Source organism: Macrotis lagotis, chromosome 2, assembly GCF_037893015.1.
Source record: "Macrotis lagotis isolate mMagLag1 chromosome 2, bilby.v1.9.chrom.fasta, whole genome shotgun sequence".
Taxonomy (NCBI): Eukaryota; Metazoa; Chordata; class Mammalia; order Peramelemorphia; family Peramelidae; genus Macrotis; species Macrotis lagotis.
The window spans coordinates 178,077,183-178,097,159 of record NC_133659.1 but is presented as its reverse complement, the minus strand read 5'-3'; the positions used below and the strand labels follow the sequence as shown (position 1 = coordinate 178,097,159).

General features: G+C 38.6%; 1 protein-coding gene across 4 annotated transcripts in view; it reads left to right on the top strand.

The window, feature by feature from the left end:
* The first annotated feature begins 1,819 nt into the window (after window positions 1–1,819).
* Window positions 1,820–19,977, top strand: part of TOM1L1 (target of myb1 like 1 membrane trafficking protein) — a 71,956-nt gene continuing 53,798 nt past the window's right edge. For 3 of the 4 annotated variants that reach the window (XM_074223683.1, XM_074223684.1, XM_074223682.1), the window contains exons 1-3: window positions 2,232–2,340; window positions 5,743–5,827; window positions 12,722–12,800. In XM_074223683.1, coding sequence (XP_074079784.1) covers window positions 2,283–2,340; window positions 5,743–5,827; window positions 12,722–12,800 — 222 coding nt within the window. In that variant the 5' untranslated portion in view covers window positions 2,232–2,282. Of the gene's footprint in view, window positions 2,058–2,231; window positions 2,341–5,742; window positions 5,828–12,721; window positions 12,801–19,977 lie in introns of those variants that run through there. The other variant, XM_074223685.1, reaches the window with a different exon arrangement.

Genomic DNA, 19,977 nt, shown 5'->3' with positions numbered 1-19,977 from the left:
GTTACACTGTGACACTCAAGATGTTAAAGATTAAAAGGATGTCCTCCAATTCATTAAAAAAGGACAAGATCTTCACAAGATGAGAAAACATGGATTATTATCCTAATGTAGTGAAAGGAATATTACACCAATGAGATCAGAGTGATTGAATGAAAATATCAATGGATCTGGTGTCAGAGGTACTGGGTTTGAATTCTAACACTTCCACTTGCTATAGAATCTTGTCAAAAAAATAACTCCTCTGCTTCTTCTGTTTCCTTATCTTTAGAATGAGTATTTCCTAATAGAGGACCTCTGAGATACCTTTCAGCTCTGGATCCATCCATGATCTTAAATCTCTGCCAGACTTATCCAGTAAATGCCCTGAATGCCTTTCTCTGGGTGTTTGCCTTATGGCAAACCCAGGTAATGCAAAGAAACAGCTATTTTATTGCTCTTCTTTCCCCAATTCAACTGCTTATTGAGATCTATTCTATGCTGAGGGCAGACACTCAGACTAATGGAAAGCACAAATTGGACCAAACTTCACTTTCCCTCCAATTTTATTTTCTTTCTGTAAGCAAAAAGGAAGAACACTTTAAGAGGCTTGGTTTAAGGGAAAGTAGTTTTTTTCCCCTGTGCTAACAGAGGTTCCTGACTGAAATGGTAACAGAACAGAGGGATTATGACATCACAAAGAATTGCTCAACAATGGAATTATGTAAATTGGAGAAGCAAAGCACACAAGGAATTTCAAAGAAAGAATGTATATTGGATCACTTGATTCAAATTATATAGATAGCAACAGAAATGATATCCCCTCAGAAATTGTTTCTTATCTTGAATCTTTATATTGCTTTTCACTGTAGAATTTTAAGCTCCTTGAGGGCAACACATAGTAAAAACTTATGTTTTTTGAATGAATGAATAAAAGGTGAGAAGAGACTTGAACTAACATAACTTTTATGAATTATAAGTACAATAAAATATTATAATCATAGTAAAAATATCTAACCTATTTAGTTCAAGAAAATGTATATAATAAAATCAAAATAGTAGGATAGTCTATTATTAAGGGGTTTGAAATGTGTATATATAGCAATATTTGCTCCTGTTTCTCTCACTTACTCCTTCAGGACTGAAAAAGGATTTGTGGCAAGAAAAATAGGAAAAAGGCAGGGAGATGAAGACCAAGGAACCAAGCAGCTGTCCTCTGACTTGAAGACTTATCCCATTCTCATTTTTGCTAAGGTTCCAAAGAGGATGAGTACTAATTCAAGCTGTTCACTCTTGCCTTTATTTCCCAATCCATGGTTAACTGGGACAGGAGGAAACAGAAATGAATTTGCAACTTCTTTCAGGAAGGTAACAATTGGAGAGTGCATAGAGATAGCTTACTGAGTCAGCTAGTTTAACTTTCCCAGAAATTCCATTCCCTCCCAGCCCCAGGGCCAAAATGTCACAAATAGGAATTCATCCCAGAGCATCCTTTTTCTTTGTTTTTCCAGGCAGAAGGTGGGAGGAGAGCAGGGAAAGGACTAACATTTTCCTTATCTAAAACCACTTCTCCCAACTCCCTACAATTTCTGGTTCTCACAGTTTTCCTAGTGACCTAGGCTGATTATTTTTTGCCCTTACTATGATTTAGAAGATTTCCAATGATAGATCATAGCCACACAGTAAGCATGCTTTCCAGATTAGAGGAGTGCCTCCCCAGGCACAATAGCAGAGCTTCTTCCCTCTCAGTAATTTCATGTTCCTCCCTCCCAGGAATAGTTTTCCCCTGGAAACAAAAATTGCGCCAGTCATGCAGGTGGTGTCCCTGTGACTAGGAGTTAGGAACAGGAGCCAAGCTAGGAAAATAGAGCAGACCCCCGTCTTCCAGAAAGATCGGTGGACCCCAAGGTGCAGGCCACGGTCCCGTCACATACAATGGATTCAAAGCTCCGCTAACACATCTGGTTCGGACCTGAGGACTGGACAATGAGTTGCTTCTTCCCTCGGCCACCGTGGCTACAAAACCCAGGGAAGGCTCTGGGTCTCTGGAGGAGGCGGGCGAGTCTCGGACCACTCTAAAGGTAGGGAGCTGGGTGTGCCACAGGTGGACGGGGAGCCTTGGCACGCCCCGCCCTGCTAGGAGAGGGGGAGGAAGGGAAGCGAGGAGCCAGGGATCCCCGAGAGTACGGGAGAACATGGCTTGATAGGAGGAGCCAGGGGCGCCGAGCAGGGGAGGAGTCGGCCACTGGAGGAGGAGGAGGAGGAGGAGGAGGCGGATTTCCTGGGCCCGACTAGGAGGGTTCACCATGGCGTTTGGAAAGAGTCACAAAGATCCCTTCGGGACTTCAGTGGGCCACCTAATAGGTAAGGTGGCAGAGGCGGGGTGAACACCTCAGCGGAGTTATCTGAGTCGGGTTCCTGTGCAGTCCTCTGCCAGCGGAAGACTGAGTTCATGGCACCTGCACCCTTCAGATCCCTACCTGGGCTCCTGGATCTTAGACCCTGCTCTCCTTCCCTCTCCTGAATTCCTTCTCTCGCAGACTTCGAGCCCTTTGTGTGCTTTCCAGGATTCACTTCTCTCTTTCCTGGTCCTCTGGGAGAGAAGAGAGCCTGGTGTGAGGGAAGAGCCCACCCAAGTCGTGCCCCGCCTCTGATTTTTGAAGCCTGGCTGAGGGGGTGGGGTGGGAAGAGAATCTGCTTAAATGGAACCCAGAAACGTACTCCAAACCATTGTGACTATGGGGCCTTTCTCATTAATAAAAGGAAATTGGCCCGGGAAAATCCGTGGCTTTCCTGGATAAACAAAGAGTGAAGATTAGACTAATTATAGGACTTGGCGAGGGAGGGGTCTGAAAATCACTTGGGGAGTCCGACTGTTGAATTTATACCTTTTCTTCCCTTGGGACAGTTTTATAATAGAATAGATTTACTCTTGATTTTTCCCTTTCAAAACTCAGCTCTGCAAGTGTTTTGTTCCTGAGACATTTCCTGATTTTCTTCAGTTGTCAAAAGTATTTCCTTGATCATTGTGTAATTTATCTTGTAGATATCCAGTTTTAGTTATCTAAGAATTTTTTTTTTATCTCCCAGTGAGAATGTAAATAATGGGCAGCGACTTTCTCTTTTTTTTTTGTCTCTCCAATGCTTAGACTATTAGGAATAGGGATTGGACTGGCAAATTCATCGGTATGGAGAACTTCTGGATGAGAAAATGCCTTCTCACCTCGTAGTTTGGTATCTTCTATGCAATTTATAGGGCACTTGAAAGTTTAAGTGACTTGCCCTTGACCATGGTCATTGTGTGGTAGAGTGGAAAGCAGTTTTTTTCTCCTCTACTTTGCTATTTTCTCCTCAACTTTGCTAGTAATAGGGGCATTATAAAATCCTGCCGATTGATTCATTGGCTCTAGGGAACTAGGAAGATCATATTTTGTCTAGGAACCCAGTGTCTAGTCTGTCTTCTGAGATATGATCTTAAGTATTTGTTTCTGGGGTGCATCCTTGGGCAGAAGATTTATATCAACTCTCAGTAACAGTAATGTTGTTTTGTTGTTGTTCAGTCATTTATGATTCTTGGTGACCCCATTGGGGGTTTCTTAGCAAAGGTACTGAAATAGTTCACCATTAGCTTCTCTAATTCATTTTTATAGATGAGGAAATTGAGGCAAATAGGGTAAGTGACTGGAGATGGGAGTCACACCATAACTGTCTGGCTCCAGGCTGGTAGTTACGCTATCTACTGTGCCACTTAACTGCCCTTGACCGAATGACCCTTACCTGAAATGAGACCTCTCTCACCACCCTTCAACAAAGCCAATCTAGGATGGCCCTAATTGAGGCTGTGGTGGAGACAAACTCACATCATGGGTGCCTGGAACTCCTTTGTCTTCACCCATTCTTCTCCCTTATATCCATCCCTCCTACCCTTCTACTTTCTAGTCCTCCCTGTAGAAAAGACAAGATAAACTTATTCACACAGTTATGATTGACTTTTTAACTCATTCACACAAATTTGCAAGATTTTTCATACTCTTCTCTATAGATATTTCTTTTTTTTAAAGACTGTCTTTGAATATCAAAGCAATAACTCCAGTGGTGGAATTATTGGGCAGGACCTGAGTGTGGGAAGATTTTATTTTCAAAGCAGCCCTGATGAGAAACTTCAAATTTTTTTTCCCTGTGCTGCCCTTCCCACCCCCTTTACTCTCAAATTCTGTGTAGACTTTAGCATGCCTGTGCAAAAAATCCCCTGCCTGGCTTTCCTCCCCTTTACCCCATCATGAACAGTGTAAAAAGTTCAGTTCACAACCCCTCCCCCACCCCAAAGCTTCACTGAACTTTGGGAGAAGTGATAGCTATGGGTTGGTCTTTAATTTTTTTTCAAAGATTTTTCTACTGCCATGGGAGAAGTCGGGTCATGTGAATTTAGGGTTATCTAAAAATCTTCTTATCTGAAGTTTCATTTGAGAGAGTATGAAGGAAACCCAGCTTTGCCATTCCAGTCACTCTATTTCTAAGCAAATTAGGAAGCATTTGGCACACTGTGGATTTCTCAGCCAGCCACTGTGGCCCTTGATGCCAGTCACTGGGACCTGAACTGCCTCACTAATAGGCCAACTTGTGAAGATTGCCGGAGAAAGGAACAGCAGCAGTTGTACTTTGCTTCTAAGTGCTGATAGATTTTAAATTAGGGCTCTCTGTCCTTGGAATCCTCAACTCCTTTCATGGCCCTGCTTTGCTGCCACCCACCCCCTTCTGGAGGCATTTCCAAATCACAACCTCCTCCTCACATGTCCCTCCAAGTATACACCCTTATCTCCCCAAATCACTACAAAAATAGAGAATGGTAGATAGTATGTGTGTGTATAAATGTATATATTTGAGGGGAACTGGTGTGTGGAATAGCAAGAATCATTAGTATTAGCTCTATGATCTTTGAGAACTAAGTTAAGCTCCTGGTGCCCTTGGCAATGACCTAGAATCATAGGCTACAAATGTATTGCCTTTTTGCCCTGCTGTTGAATTCCTATAATAATGAAAACTCGGTTTCAAATAATTTTGTAGATTTTTTTATGTATCCCTAAATAATAGTAATTAATAATAACCAACATTATAAAGATCCCAAAGCTCTTTTGACTTACTTGATCCTTATTATATGCTGTTTTGTTTTTGTTTTATTATATGCTGACCAAGAAACAAGAGATTGAGAAAGGTATGGTGATTTGCCCAGGGACTTGAAACTGGTTAGGATATGAATCTGAATCTGAACTAAGTCCAAGTCACCTCCCAAGTCCATATGGCTATGGCCACTTAGTTGTATTCTCAGTAGAGCATAAGCATCTTGAAGGTGACTTGGAACTTTATATATGATTATCCATATTTGCATTTTTTAAAAGAATGCCATTAACTCTTTAATTGCTATTAAAGCAATAACTCTTCAATAGTCAAATTACAGTGCAAATCAAATTTAAGTGGAACCTCAGTTTCACATGTTAAAACAAAAGCCCCTGCCCTCAAGTCACTTACATTCTACATATACAGGGAAGAATAAATACAAAATGATCCAAAATTATGAAATGTATTTATATTCCAAGCAGTTTGCACTATTTTGTATACAGTAAGCATTTAATAAATGTTTATTGAATGGATAATACTCATTTTTAATGATTTCAAGTTGAAGAGACTTTTCTGTTGGTATTTCAAAATGAAAAATTATCTTCAAGTTGTTCTTACTAGGAGTAAAACAAAGTTGCCTTTTCATTGCAGAAAAGGCTACATTTGCAGGCGTTCAGACTGAAGACTGGGGCCAGTTCCTCCACATCTGCGACATGATTATCACTAGTAAAGATGGGTGAGTACACACAGGGGGCTGATGTTGCCTGCTAGAAGAGAGACATCTTTTGAGACAGCTTGCCTAATTCACTTGATCAGAAGTTTGGTACATAGTTCCCTCTCTATGCTTTAAAGAAATACCTGCCTTGGAAATATTGGAACTTCTTTCCAAATGAGGATAATTGAAAAATCCATTATAATTCTTCCTGAGTGGAATATTCCCTCTTAAGAGATAAAATTCTTAGTGAAGTCCTCTCAGGGTTAAAAATCATTCAAACAAAGGCAGACTATTACTCTTAGAAGAAAGAGGGAGAGGGCAGTTAGGTGGCGTAGTGCCGGCCCTGGAGTCAGGAGTACCTGGGTTCAAATCCAATCTCAGACACTTAATAATTATCTAGCTATGTGGCCTTGGGCAAGCCACTTAACCCCTTTGCCTTGCAAAAAAAAAAAAACAACCTAAAATAAAAGAAGAAAGAGGGAGTGAGACCTTGCATTCCAAGCCAGTCAACCTCCTAATTCTGTTAAGGGGAAAATAGTGGACTATTTCCAGAGAGAACTTACATTTTTAGTTAGTCACGTATTTGATGGTAAATCTATCTTAACTGGGACAGCAGTAGACTGTTCCCATGAGAAAAACCTTGCATTCCAAGGAATGTTGGATGATAAGTAGATTGCTCTTAGGCCTTGTGTTACTTCAATAAGATAGTTATAATCTTGAAGGTTATTCTCGCCATAATCTTGAAGGTTATTCTCGCCATCTGGATGGTAAGGTAATATTTTATGAAAATCTTTCATTCTTTTCTTTGTTGCTGGGGCAGATTTTCACAAGTGGAATGTAACTCAGAAGACTAACCAATGAGTTGACAAAGAGGGACAATAGGAAGGAGGAGGGGATTGCTTTAGGCCATATAATCTTGTTTGACTGTCAATTTGGGGCAGCTCCTTGATCTTCAGTACCTTTGTGAGACTTGGAGTGTGCCATTTTCTTGAGAAAAGTCAAAATAAACTTTCTCTTTTGCTCAGAAGGTCTATTTTTTAAGTGGATTTTTATCTCCACACATTCCTGTTCCTCTACCTTTCCCCCTTCCTTATGTTTAGTTAAAGGCTGCAAAAGTTGACTGCTGATCTACCCAGATAAAATAGTATGTCCCCTTAACATCACACCTGTTTTCCTTGGTGTGTTATTTTTTTAAGGATGATAATTCTGTGGGCCCTCTTCCATGTCCTACAACTCTTATGTACTCTAAAACAATTTCTACTTAATACATATTATGGAAAACAAAGAAAAATTCACTTGCTTTGGGGGGATAGATGGCCTGTTTCTTACACTGTAAGTTCATGGTCATTTGGGTAACTGGCCATTTTAGAAGCAGAAAATTAAAAAAAGAGAGAGAACTTTTTGTCCCTACATCAAGAATGTAGGACGAGTTCACTTTTCTACAACATCAGTCTAGAATCTTTGAGTTATATTTTTGCATGATATATCTTATTTAAAATTTATATAAGCATAACTTCATGAATAAATTACTCTGAATTAAGTGGCCTAAAAAAATTTTGGATTTAGTTAAAGAAATGGTATAGAACTTTCAAGGACTCCAGGCTGTTTGTGGTGAGTCTTTGTGGTTGTAAATCATGGAAAGACACAATCTCCAAAAATTCAGAACACCCCAAATCAAACTGTATTTTCCATTACCCAAAGACAATGGAAATGTGTATAGATTGCATAAGTTGTTATTATTATTATTATCATCAGTGCCAAATTGCTTTCTAGAATTGATCTAAAAGAGATTAAAAGAGATAAAAGACTTGAAAGGGAGATGGGCCGGCTGATCCTTTATAGAGAGTAAAGGCTAATGGGTAGTGTGCATAGTTCATGTACCAAATTGATACCTGAATCATATTAAGAAGAACTAGAGAAAATTCATCACATTGAATGGACCAGCTGGAGCTGATTTGAGAATATGTGGTTTAAGTATTATGTGGGATAGGAAGGCATGAATAGATTGTGGTCTATGCTTGTCTCAAACTTAAAAACAGGATTCAGTAAGGATCCCTGCAGACTCAGATTGACTTAGAAAACCATATATTAACATCATCTATGTTTTATAATGGTTTTATTTATTTTTGAAGCATTCCATATGCTCTTTAATCTGGTTTGGCAGCATTGGGAGTGCTGTAGGCCTTGCTGCCCATGAGCCAGATTTGATATCTCTGATCTATCCTGATATAGAGAGAAGACTCTGAGGTAATCAATCTCTATGAAGTCTCACTAATCAGAGTAAGAAGAAAAACTCACCTGGATTTTAGATTATATTGAAGAATAGAGTTTGATTACTTGCTGTTCCATAGTTCAAATAAGTAGCTGTCAAATGGAGAACCTGACTATACACTTTAATACAAAAAATTATAGCTGATATTCTTTTATTATACAGAAATATAATTTAAATATTTGCTATAAAATTAATTTTTTTAGTTAAATCTTTCTTCCAGGGGCAGCTAGGTGGCACAGTGGATAGAGCACTGGACCCAGAGTCAGGAGGACCTGAGTTCAAAATCTGGATTCAGACACATAATAATTACCTAGCTGTGTGACCTTGTTCAAGTCACTTAACCCCACTGCCTTATTAAAAAAAAATTTTTAAATCTTTCTTCCATGAATGAAAGAAGCCTTAGAGAAATGTTAACAGGTATTGTAAACTTCAACCCCTGAATTCTAATTAGTTCTTTTTTTTTTTGCCACAAAATATTGGTTGCCCACCTTATCAAATGTGAGGGTTTCTTAAATTTGTCAATGCTTATATGGTAGTAATTCTGTAAGTGTCTTTGGACTGAGAGAATACCTGTTGATAAAAATCCATTCTGGGTTCTGTAATGGGTTTTGGTTTAGATTTTATTTGAAAAACAGTAATACTTAATTGTGTAAGAAATTATGTATATAATTTACATATTTCTAAAAGGCATATTTGTTTATTATACTATGTTAATGCTGCATTATTTTATGGGTACTAAATATTAGAGGCAGCTGTGGTATAGTGAATAGAGAGCTGATATGGAAACCAGAAAGACTTGGGTTCAAGTCTTACCTCTGTATGTCCTGGGGTGTAGTGACCCAGGCAATTTTCTCATTCTATGGTCATGACCTGTAATGATAGAGGAGGTTTTCTTAGAAGAAATTTTTTTTAATCTCCATGAAATTCCCAGGTATTTTTAAAAAAAAAAGCTATAAAATGGGGGACAGAGCCAAGATGGAGACAAGAGAGGATCCTCTCTTAGGTGCTCTCTCTTAAAACTTATATGCTAAGAACTCTAACTACATTTTTGAGAGACAGAACCCACAGAGGGACCCATTGAGGCAGTTCTCCAACCCAAGGTAACCTGGAAAAGAGCAGAGAGGCTCCGCTCCCCGGTGTTGGAGGGGTAATCCACCAGAGTGAAGGAATTTCAGCCTCCTGGAGGCAGCCCCAGGGTGCTGGGAGCCGTGGCTCACGGCAGCGGGGGCAGTTATCTGACCTACACCCCAGGGAGCATCGGGCACAACTTGGGGGATCAGCGGGGGGCTTCTGCCAGAGTGAGCACATGAAGCCCATCCCTCAGGGCACACAGCAAGCAGCAGCTACAGCAGCCCAGATCCAGGAACCGGAAGCAGAAGCTGGTAAGCAGAAGCCCCCAGGGCATGAGTGCTGAGTCTAGGTAGCTGAGTGAAGAGAGACTTCCAAGCTCTGTCCTCTGGCCCTGGAACAGGACTCTAGGGTTCTGACCACATTCAGATCCTGATCGCAGTCTAGGTCCCCCATAGAACAGCAGGGCCCACCCCCACCTCAGCCCCATGGCAGAGGGGTACACTTATGGTCATTCAGAGACCAGGAGGGAAGACAGAGCCTCACACATGCAGATCCTTGTGTGTGTGTGTGGGGGGGTGACCTAATAAAACTCAGAAGCTCAGGAAGCACCCCCAAAACAGGCTCAGGCTGGGGAAATGAGTAAGGAGAGAAAAAAAGAGGAATACCATTGAGAAATACCTTGCCTGTGATCCCAAGAAGGATCAAAACACTCAATCTGAAGATAAGGAAGCACAAGCTCCTGCATCTAAAGACTCCATGAAAAGCAGAAATTGGACTCAGGCTATGACAGAGCTCAAAAAAGACTTTGAAAATCAAGTGAGGGAGATAGAAGAAAAATTGGGAAAAGAAATGAGAGAGATGCAGAAAAAACATGAAAAAGAAGTCAGCAGCTTAGTCAAGGAGATCCAAAAAAATGCTGAAGAAAAATAACATGTTAAAAAACTAGCATAGGTCAAATGTATAAAACAGTTCAAAAAGTTATTGAGGAGAAGAATGCTTTAAAAAGCAGAATTGGCCAGATGGAAAAAGAGTTAAGGAAGCTCTCTGAGTAAAACAAATCCTTCAGACAAAGAATGGAACTGAGGGAGGTTGCTGATTTTACAAGAAATCAGGACTCAATACTTCAAAACCAAAAGAATGAAAAATTAGAAGAAAATGTGAAACATCTCATTGAAAAAAAAAACAACTGATATGGAAAACAGATTTAGGAAAGATAATTGAAAAATTATTGGAATACCTGAAAGTCATAATCAGCCTTGACATCATTTCCAAAGAATTACTACAGGAAAATTGCCCTGATATCCTAGAAGCAGAGGGCAAAATAGAAATGGAGAGAATCCACTGATCTCCCCGAGAAAGAGATCCAAAAAAAAAAAAAAAACAATGCCCAGGAATATTAAGGCCAAGTTCCAGAACTCCCAAGTCAAAGAGAAAATATTACAAGCAGCCAGAAGGACACAATTCAAATATCATGGAGCTGCAGTCAGGATCACACAGGACTTAGCAGCAACTACATTAAAAGCTCATAGGGCTTGGAATATAATATTCCCAGAAGGCAAAAGATCTTGGAATGCAACCGAGAATCAACTACCCAGCAAAACTGAACATCATCTTCCAGGAAAAAGATGGACTTTCAGTGAACCTGGGGAATTTCAAATGTTCCTGTTGGAATGACCAGAGCTGAATAGAAGGTTTGATCTTCAAATACAGGACTCAGGTGAAGCATAGAGAGTGGAGGAGAAGGGGAAAATATGAGGGACTTAATGATGATGAACTACATGTATTCCTGTATAGAAAAAGGATGCTGATAATACTCATATGAACCTTCTCATTTAATAGAGCAGGTAGAAGGAGCTTTTATAGATTAAGTACAGGAGAAAGCTGAATTTGAAGATATGATGTGGTGTAAAAAATGGAGTCAATAGATAAAAGGGAAATGTAATGGGAGAAAGAAAAAGGAGAGGAGGAATAGGCTAAGATATTTCATACAATAAGATTTTTCTTTATTACATTGAGCTATTGCAATGATATGGAAGGGGGGAAGACAAGGGGGAATGAGGGAATCTTCACTCTCATCAGAGGTGGCTAGGAGAGGAAATAGCACATATACTCAATGGGATATAGACATCTGGAGTAAGAAGGAGAGAAGGGGGACAGGGGGAAGAGGGGGATGTGAGTGATCGAGGAGAGGATGGACCATGGGGGGACAGTGGTCAGATATAATATATTTTCTTTTTTACTTCTTGCAAGGGGCTGGGATTGGATAGCCTTTCTGGGACCATAGGGCTGGGTGGATGCTGTGCCTAAGGTGTGGTATGTGGGCTCAGGGCTCTTGGCCCCAGGGCTAGGGAATCTGTCTGCTGCACCACTCAGCTACCCTACAGCAGAGACAGAATGAAAGGAGAGAGAAAATATAGTACATGGTAGTGGAGAAGTACGAATGGAGGGAGTTGAGATCAGCAATGGTAACAGTGGAAAAATATGGAAGTAACTTTTGTGATGGACTTATCATAAAGAATGTCATCCACTGGTGACAGAGTTGATGGTTTTGGAACACAGACTGAAGCACATTTATTATTATTACTATTATTATTATTGGGTGGGGCATTGCAGGGCAAATGGGGCTGGGTGGCCTGCCTGGGGCTGCATAGCTGGGTGATTGTTGGGTGTCTGAGGCCAGATTTGGACCCGGGTGCTCCTGGCTCAAGGGCCAGTACTCTGTCTGCCACCTGGCCACCCCTACTATTATTATTACTATTTTATTTTATTTTGGGTCTTTTTGGGGGGGGGGTTTGCAGGGCAATGGGGTTGGGTTGGCTTGCATGAGGTCACACAGCTGGGTGATTGTTGGGTGTATGGGGCCGGATTTGGGCTTGGGTGCTCCTAGCTCCAGGACCGGTGCTCCGTCCACTGCGCCATCTGGCCATACCTACAATTATTACTATTATTATTTTTTAATTTTATTTTTAATTTGTTCTCTCCCCTTTACTTTATTGCTCATGTGGGTCTACATTTTTTGGGGAGGAGGGGGTATTATATTCACTCTTAAACAAGAATATTTTATTAATGTATAAAAACATTATTTGTACAAAATAAGAATAAATAAATAATTTTTTTAAAAAAGCTATAAAATTTCAATGTTTGGTGCATGTAAGATTTACAGACCCCCATGCAATAGCTCCTGGGGATTTGGAACCATTACTTAAAATGACAATCATTTAAGCTGATCCAAGTCATTCCCATAGCTTGTTGTTTGTTACAATAAGTAGGTGTTCAAGAAATATCATTAGTGGGGAAGATGAAAAATAACTCTCAATATTGTTTTTGAAGGACATTTCACTATAAGCCACATGATGTAGGAGGATAGATACTAATTTGAACTTGACAGTCCAGAGATTTGAACTTTTGGCAGTCTTGAATTGAGTGATATGATTTCTCCTCTGTTATTCCCATGGTTCTATAGTTTTCCCTAATTGCCATGGAAAAATGACACATGGATTCCCTACCTCTGAAAACTTCTAAAAATCAGGTAAATAGATTGATTTGATTACTGTGCTTCTCTGTTGTCACAGGCCAAAAGAGGCAGTAAAAGCTTTGAAGAAAAGGATTTCTAAAAACTGTAATCACAAGGAGATCAGACTCACCTTATCGGTAAGTACTTTAATGCAGTCATGATTAAGATTTAATTCCTAGTTTGTTTTTTGAAGGATTTCTTAAAAAATCAGCAAAAATACAGACATGAGTATGTATTTATATATATATGAATATAAAATATGCATCTGTATTTGTATTAAATATATCTATCTTTCTATCTCTTATCTGTGTACCTACTATCCATCTATGTCTGCCTGCTTGCCTATCTAACTTATCTTTCTAATCTCTTTTTCTATCTTATCTGTCTATTTGTCTATCTATTTATCTATCTTATTTGTACATTTATCCATTCAATCTATGATTTTATAGTATAGATTACTCCTGGTGATGAGATTCACACCTGTTTTATATTTTATAGATATTCAGAATTGCCTGGGGCACAGGAAGGTTAAATGACTTGTACAGGATCACACAAGACAATATGTGCCAGGTAGAGGACTATATCACTCTCCCATGTGACAGTCATACGTTCATAATGATACATGATTTGGTTTCAGAGATAGGAAGTATTTGGGCTTAAGTTTTGCCTCTGACACCTACTGATAGTCTAACCCTGGGAAAGTCACTTAGCCTTTTAGTATACTAAGTAATATTCCTGTCACTAAATTGCAGAGCAATCATCATTCTGCATTAATAGAGGGAGTTTCTTCCCTGGGATTGGTGCATGCATATGTGTGTGCATTTGTGTGTTCATGTATATGTGCAGGTTTTGTTATGTGTGTATGAGAATGGACATGTTGCACACAAATGCACATAACACACATGCATGCATATGTATGCTGTGCATGTGAGTGTCTTATATACACACATGATTATATGCATGCATACATTATTATATATGCACAGGTTTGCATACATTTAACTATATCATTACTTAGAATGAGAAACACTTAAATCAGCAAATAACTGTATTGATGGGAAGCTAAACAATTGAGTGAGATTAGAAGTTGAAGAAGTTGACCTTATCCTGCTTAATTTCGTGTTGCAAGAATTTATATCTAGTATGATTTTGGTTTCAACAGGATTCTGAGAATGTCCTGATTTGTAATAAGGAGTAAGTGATTTCAGACTAGCATCACAGTCCTTAACCCCCTCAAGCCATTTATGAATATGTGGTTAAAAACAGCCCCTCTCTCCCCTCCCCAAATACACACACATGTGCATGCACACACACACACACACACACACACACACACACACACACACACAGCTACCTTTAAATGATACTTTCTATTATTTTTATCCAGTGACATATTCATGGGCTTCATCTTTTATTTTAATTACATTTCAGAGTCCTGTAATGTTAACAGTTTGTTGTGCTTGCATCAAAGTGACTCTGCTATATGGATTGTTTCTAGTAACATTCAGCTTCAAATTAAGGGATTTTTTTCCTTTGATATTAGTTTCATTTTCTTTGCTGTTTTAGATTATCCATGATTTGGGTGTAAAAGTTTATTTGACTTGTCCCCTTTTTTCCCCTTTCCATCTTTTTTCCATATGACCTTCAGTAACCTTGGTGAGTTGTCTTTTTACTTGACTGCTTGCAAACTCTGCCTTCCTTCCACCTGAATACAAACTGGATCACTTTCCCTTTTCCCTGCACGCCTGTCTCTGTTTATTCTAGTGCCACATCAGTTATGCATGGTTACAGTACTAATCAGAAAGAATCCTGCCTCACCTCGGAGCTTTGGGAGTGTTTATCAAGAGAGAACTGTTGGGTAGATACTGGAATGTCTCAGGTTTCCAATTTCAGTCATTAAGAACCATTTACTGTGACTCTGTTACATGGACAGCCGTCTGATAGCAATACAAGAACAGCACTAAATAGCCCTAATGAGTATCAATGAAATAATTCTCCAAGTTAAATTCCAGAGATTTTTATATCCGACTCCATCATCCTCATTTCCTGAGATTTCTTTTTTCTTATATTTCTTTTATGTTGGGGTTATATTTAGTGGTCATTCCAGATAGTCCTTGGTTCCTTCTTTCTTTTCTAAAACTTGATGGCAGCTTATCTATTCCACTTTTGTACATCTATCCATTCAGAACTACATTATTAACCCCAAACCAATACTTGGCAATTATAGATTCTGGTATGAGTGAAGCTGATAATCTTAAAATAGCTAATAGTGGCAGAAATATGTCAGGTGACTCTTTTGAATATTGTTAAAACAATTCCATGGAGAGGAAAGAAAACACTTTCCATCATCGAGTATTGGCACCCTCTGGGTCCTCATAATGCTGGTATATGCCATGAGATATTGAAAAAATGGATGTCATGGTCTTTGATCATAAGGAAGTTATGGACAAATTGAAAAGACAAAACTAATATAGAATAAGAAATAGAAAGTCATATCCACAGAAATTCAAAAGTTTCCTTCCACCAATAGAAATCACAGCCCTCTGGTGCATACCTATCATGGGCAACCCTTGTGCATGTTTTTCCCAAAACTGCTATGCAAGAAAGTATTTTAAATTTTAAATTGTGAAATGTGCACACACTAAATGCTGGTAGAATTCAGAGAAAATTGGTAAGGCCTAGAGGTAGAGGGGACATATTTTCTGTGTACATAGCCACCAATATCCAATTGTGCAAAAACGAGCAGAGATATTTTTCATTTTCTTTTTGTGAAAATGGATTAAATTACAGGGTATTTTGTTTTTGTTCTAAATCTGAACCATCAATTTGGAAAAACTCTCCACCACACAGACACTCAATACTAGGGCAACTGCTTAAGAGTTTTTAGAATCAACTGTAATCTCAATTCCTGGAGCAATCAAAATTGAAATAACATGCCCATGGTCACATAGCTAATAGATTTTAGATACAGGGCTTGAAACCTGTTCTGACTTCAAGGCTATTCCCCTAGCCATTATGCTCAGATATTTTTCAAGCTGTAATTAGAGAAATGGGTAGAAGAGGACAAAAGAAAAGACAAGAAAAGAGAAAGGGAAGGGGAGAGGAGGGGAAGGGAGGGGAGAGGGAAAAAGAGGAAAGGAGGAAAAAAAAAAGGAAAGGAGGAAAGAAAGGACTGGTTCCTGCCATGATATCAGTATTGATTTAAATTTTATCATCCATGATGTACTAAATGCTGTGAAAAAACACATAGAAAGTATATCTGTTTTTCTCAGATGAACTGATTGAAATTTCATGTAAAGGTTCTGTTGGTTATTTGACATCAGTCAAAGGTTATTACAGATTATCTCAAAATCTGAGAAATAATACTCTATGAAATAAATAAGGACCAGTTTGTGAACCTCTTAATGTGAGCAATCCTTTTCATCTTTGGAAGATCTAAGAAAAATGTACTTATTTTACAGAATATAAATTCATAGAAGACATTTCTTGGAAGAAAATAGAAGAGCCTGGCTAATTCTCTTAGTACTCTCTCCAATCTTAAATTATCCCCTATGTATTATTTACATACTGTTTCTCCAAAGTAGAATGTGAAGTCCTTGACGGCAAGGACTATTTTTCCCTTTTTATCTTTTTATTCCTCAACTCCTCTATGGAGCTTTGTTCATGGTAGATGACAAATAAATATTTACTGACCTGAATTCAATCTAGGTTGGAATCCCAGCACATGTTCTCTAAATAAATTCTAATTTACTCTATGTTCAATTGGGTGTATACCTATTTGGAGTCTCTTAAGTCAGTCAGTCAAAAACATTTAATGAGTGTGGAGTAAGGGTCAGTCACTGTGCTAATAGGAGGCAAAAGCTAATTCCTGTCTTTGAGAATATGTATATATGTATGTGTTCATATGTATATAGGATAAATATAAAATAATCAGCAAAGGAAAAGGATTCAAAATTCAGTGAGGCATTTTCCTATAGTAGGACCAATTTTTGGCATAAATTTCAGATTATGATGATGATACCAATAAAAATAGAGCTGGCATTTACATAACAGTTTAAGGTTTATAAAATTCTTTTAAAATATCTCAGTTTTTCCTCATAACAACATTGGGAGATGGATATTCTTATCTCCAGTTTACAGATGAGGAAATTGAGGCAGAAATCAACAACTTGTCTGGGATTCAACAGAAGACAAGTTTCTGGGGTTGGATTTGACTTCAGGTCTTCCATGGTCCAGGTTTAGCACTCTATCCACTTGCCCACACAGCTGCCAGTTGAATTTTTGGCTATTTTGATTTGGTCTGGTGAAGAGAGGAATATTTAAACTAATAGAGTTGTTGTTGCTCATATTTGTTTTATTAGTTTTGATCCTGGCCATAGACAAGGAGACCTGCTTTAAATCCAGCTTTAGGGCTTTCTGTAAAGACTTTTGACACTTTTCACACACACCAATCAAGACATTTAAATTCTGTGTAGCCCCAGTCCATTCCCTAGACCCTCAAAGAACTTGTAACTTCTCTGCCCTAATGAAAGTGTTCCCACACAGAATTCATAGTTCATCTGTATATCCTAGGCATGAAATAGGCAATAAAGACAAAACCAGGAAAGAGGAGTCTCATTTGAGATGGTGATAAGCAGATGACAAACTGTCTTCTTCCCACATGAACACAATCTTTGCCAGCTTGTTTACTGAGCATCTTCTCCTTTGAATGGAAGCAATATGAGATTTAAAGGAATTTAACCTAGTCACTCTTACCATTTCATTGCTTCGTGGAACTTGGGGTGTTAATTGTGAATCTCTAGTGAGTTTTAGTAAGTGGATAGCTACAGATTAGACTGAACTAAGAAAAAAAGAATCCTTTATTCCCCTCATAACAATGACAATGGGAAATTATGTTCCATCAGTACTTTTCTAATTGTTTTAGGAAATGAAATAATTATTAACTAGAATTCAGGCAATTTATTCTAATCCAAATGTGTTATTCTGCCCCAAATGATAAGGAGAAATATTTTAAGCTTTTTCTAGTCTCTTTTTACTCTTATATCTTTTTCATTAAAATACTATATTCAAGCCCCAAATCATCTGTTTATCCAACCATGTTCTTGCTATCTATTTAAAGCTACTGTGGACTCATTCTACAATTTTTTTTAAAATTCTAATGGTTTCCTCTTTTTCCTTCTGTCTATATATATCTTAGCTGCTATTGCATCCTTGATGTTTTTGAAAAGAGCAACCAAGCCCAAATCAGTAATTAAGTTATGTCCTGATGACAAAACCTTTATTCTCATAGTCTTTTTTGCACTATCGTTTCTTCAGCATGAATGATCACCTTCTTTTGCAGACTTCCTCCTCCCTTGCTTTTCATGGCATAATGTCCTTCTATCCACTTAGCCCCCCAACTGCTTCTCTATTTATTTTGGTGGCTTCTTCTCTTTCCCTGCTCCTAAATGTAGGAATAAATCCATGTTCCTTGACCCCCTTCAAATTCCACTCTCTCCCAGAGAGATCATTTTGGCTTCCATGATTCCAACTAAATCCTCAGCATCTCTCAAGTCTGTCTCAACAATCTTCAAGCCTTCTCCCCTGAGCTGAATTCCCACTTCTCAAGTTGCCTGTTGTATCACAACATATCCAAGAAGACAAAATTCATTTTTTTCCTCAAACTATTTCCCCTCTTTTTTATCAGGTGGTACCTATCATTGTTCTTCAAGCTACCAGATTTCAAACTTTCCTCATTTCTCTTTCTTTTTTCCCAATTTTTCACCAAGCCTTGTTGATTCTTTCTTCTAGGATTTCACATTTGTCTCTTCTTCCTATTTCTGATTTAGTCTATTGGGTCTATTAAAAGAACCTCTGACCTGGTAACATACTTTTAGGATCTCAATCCTCCAGTGTGTCCTATACTTTGCTGACTGATATCTGATGGGGTGGGGGGTGGAGGAGGAGCTTTAAGCTTTAGGAAGTTAGAAGTGCACTAAGATTTTTGGAACAACCGATGGATAGATGAAGGAATCCTTCCTTCAACTGATGCAAGTCAGCCACTTGCAATTTATCAGGAACCCATGTTTCACTCCCTCTATAATTTCCCAGGCTGTCCTTGCTGTAACTAAGAAGATAGCTAAGATATATAATAGAGTACTGGTTTTAAAGTCAGGTAGACCAAAGTTCAAATCCTGCCTTAGACATTTACTACCTTTGTGATTGTAAGTAAATCATTTAAGCTCTCTGACCTCAGCTCTCTCCTCTGTTGTAGTGCAATGGTTGAACTCAAGGGTCTCTAAAGACGCTTTGAGTTTAAAATCTATAATCCTTTCATCTTACTCTTCAAAACCCTTACTCTGTAATAAACCAGCTCAGCTTTACTCCATCCTCTACTCTAGAAACTCTTGCTACAACAATTATCCCTGTCTAAACCTCGGTTCTGGATAATTCCTTCATGCGCTGAAGGATGAAAAATTCAATTTGCTGACTGAGTCTACAACAAATGTATATTTTCATGACAATTCTTTTACTCTTTCCAGATTGACTCTCTATCCCACACCCCTTTAGATCAGTTCCAAACCTATTCTTTTTTCTTCAGGCCACTTTTATTATACTCTTAATCTCTCTCTTTAGCAGAAATTGCCTCTTATTTCATCTCTCTCTCTTCTCCCTCAACACTCTCCTTTTTTTCTCTAGTCTTGTTTAAAGAGATAGCCCTTCTACTAAACACCAGCCCTTCTCCTTCTGTCCTTGATCCTGTACCTCTGGTGGTCTCTGTGAATTTGCCCCATTAGTCATCTCTTTGCTGTTAATTTTCAATCTCCTCATAAAAAAAGATGTGACCTATTCTTTAAGAAAAAAAATCACTCAATTCCTAGAAGGTGCTGTCTTATGCAGCTCCTCCTTTTCATAACCACACTTCTAGAAAAAAAAATTGTATATACTCTTTGCCTCTACTTTCTTCCTTCCACTTACTTTTTAGCTCCTTATTAACTGACTGCCAGCATCATCAGTTGATGGAAATTGCTTACTCCTAGGTTACCAATGATCTCGTAACTGCTTAATACAATGGTTTTCTCAGTCCTCATCCTTTTTGATCTTTCTGTAGCACTGGCCAATATTGATTAATCTCTCATAGGAGGCACAATAACTTCACTATATTTTCATGACATTGCTCTTTCTTTCGTCTTCTGACCCTTCTTAGTCTCCTTTGCTAGATTATTACCCCTATGCTGTCCTCTTTGCATGAGAGTAACCATCAACTCTGTTAGGCATACGTGTATTCCCACTCTTAATTATCTCAGTACATCTTATTCAACTCTCATATATATG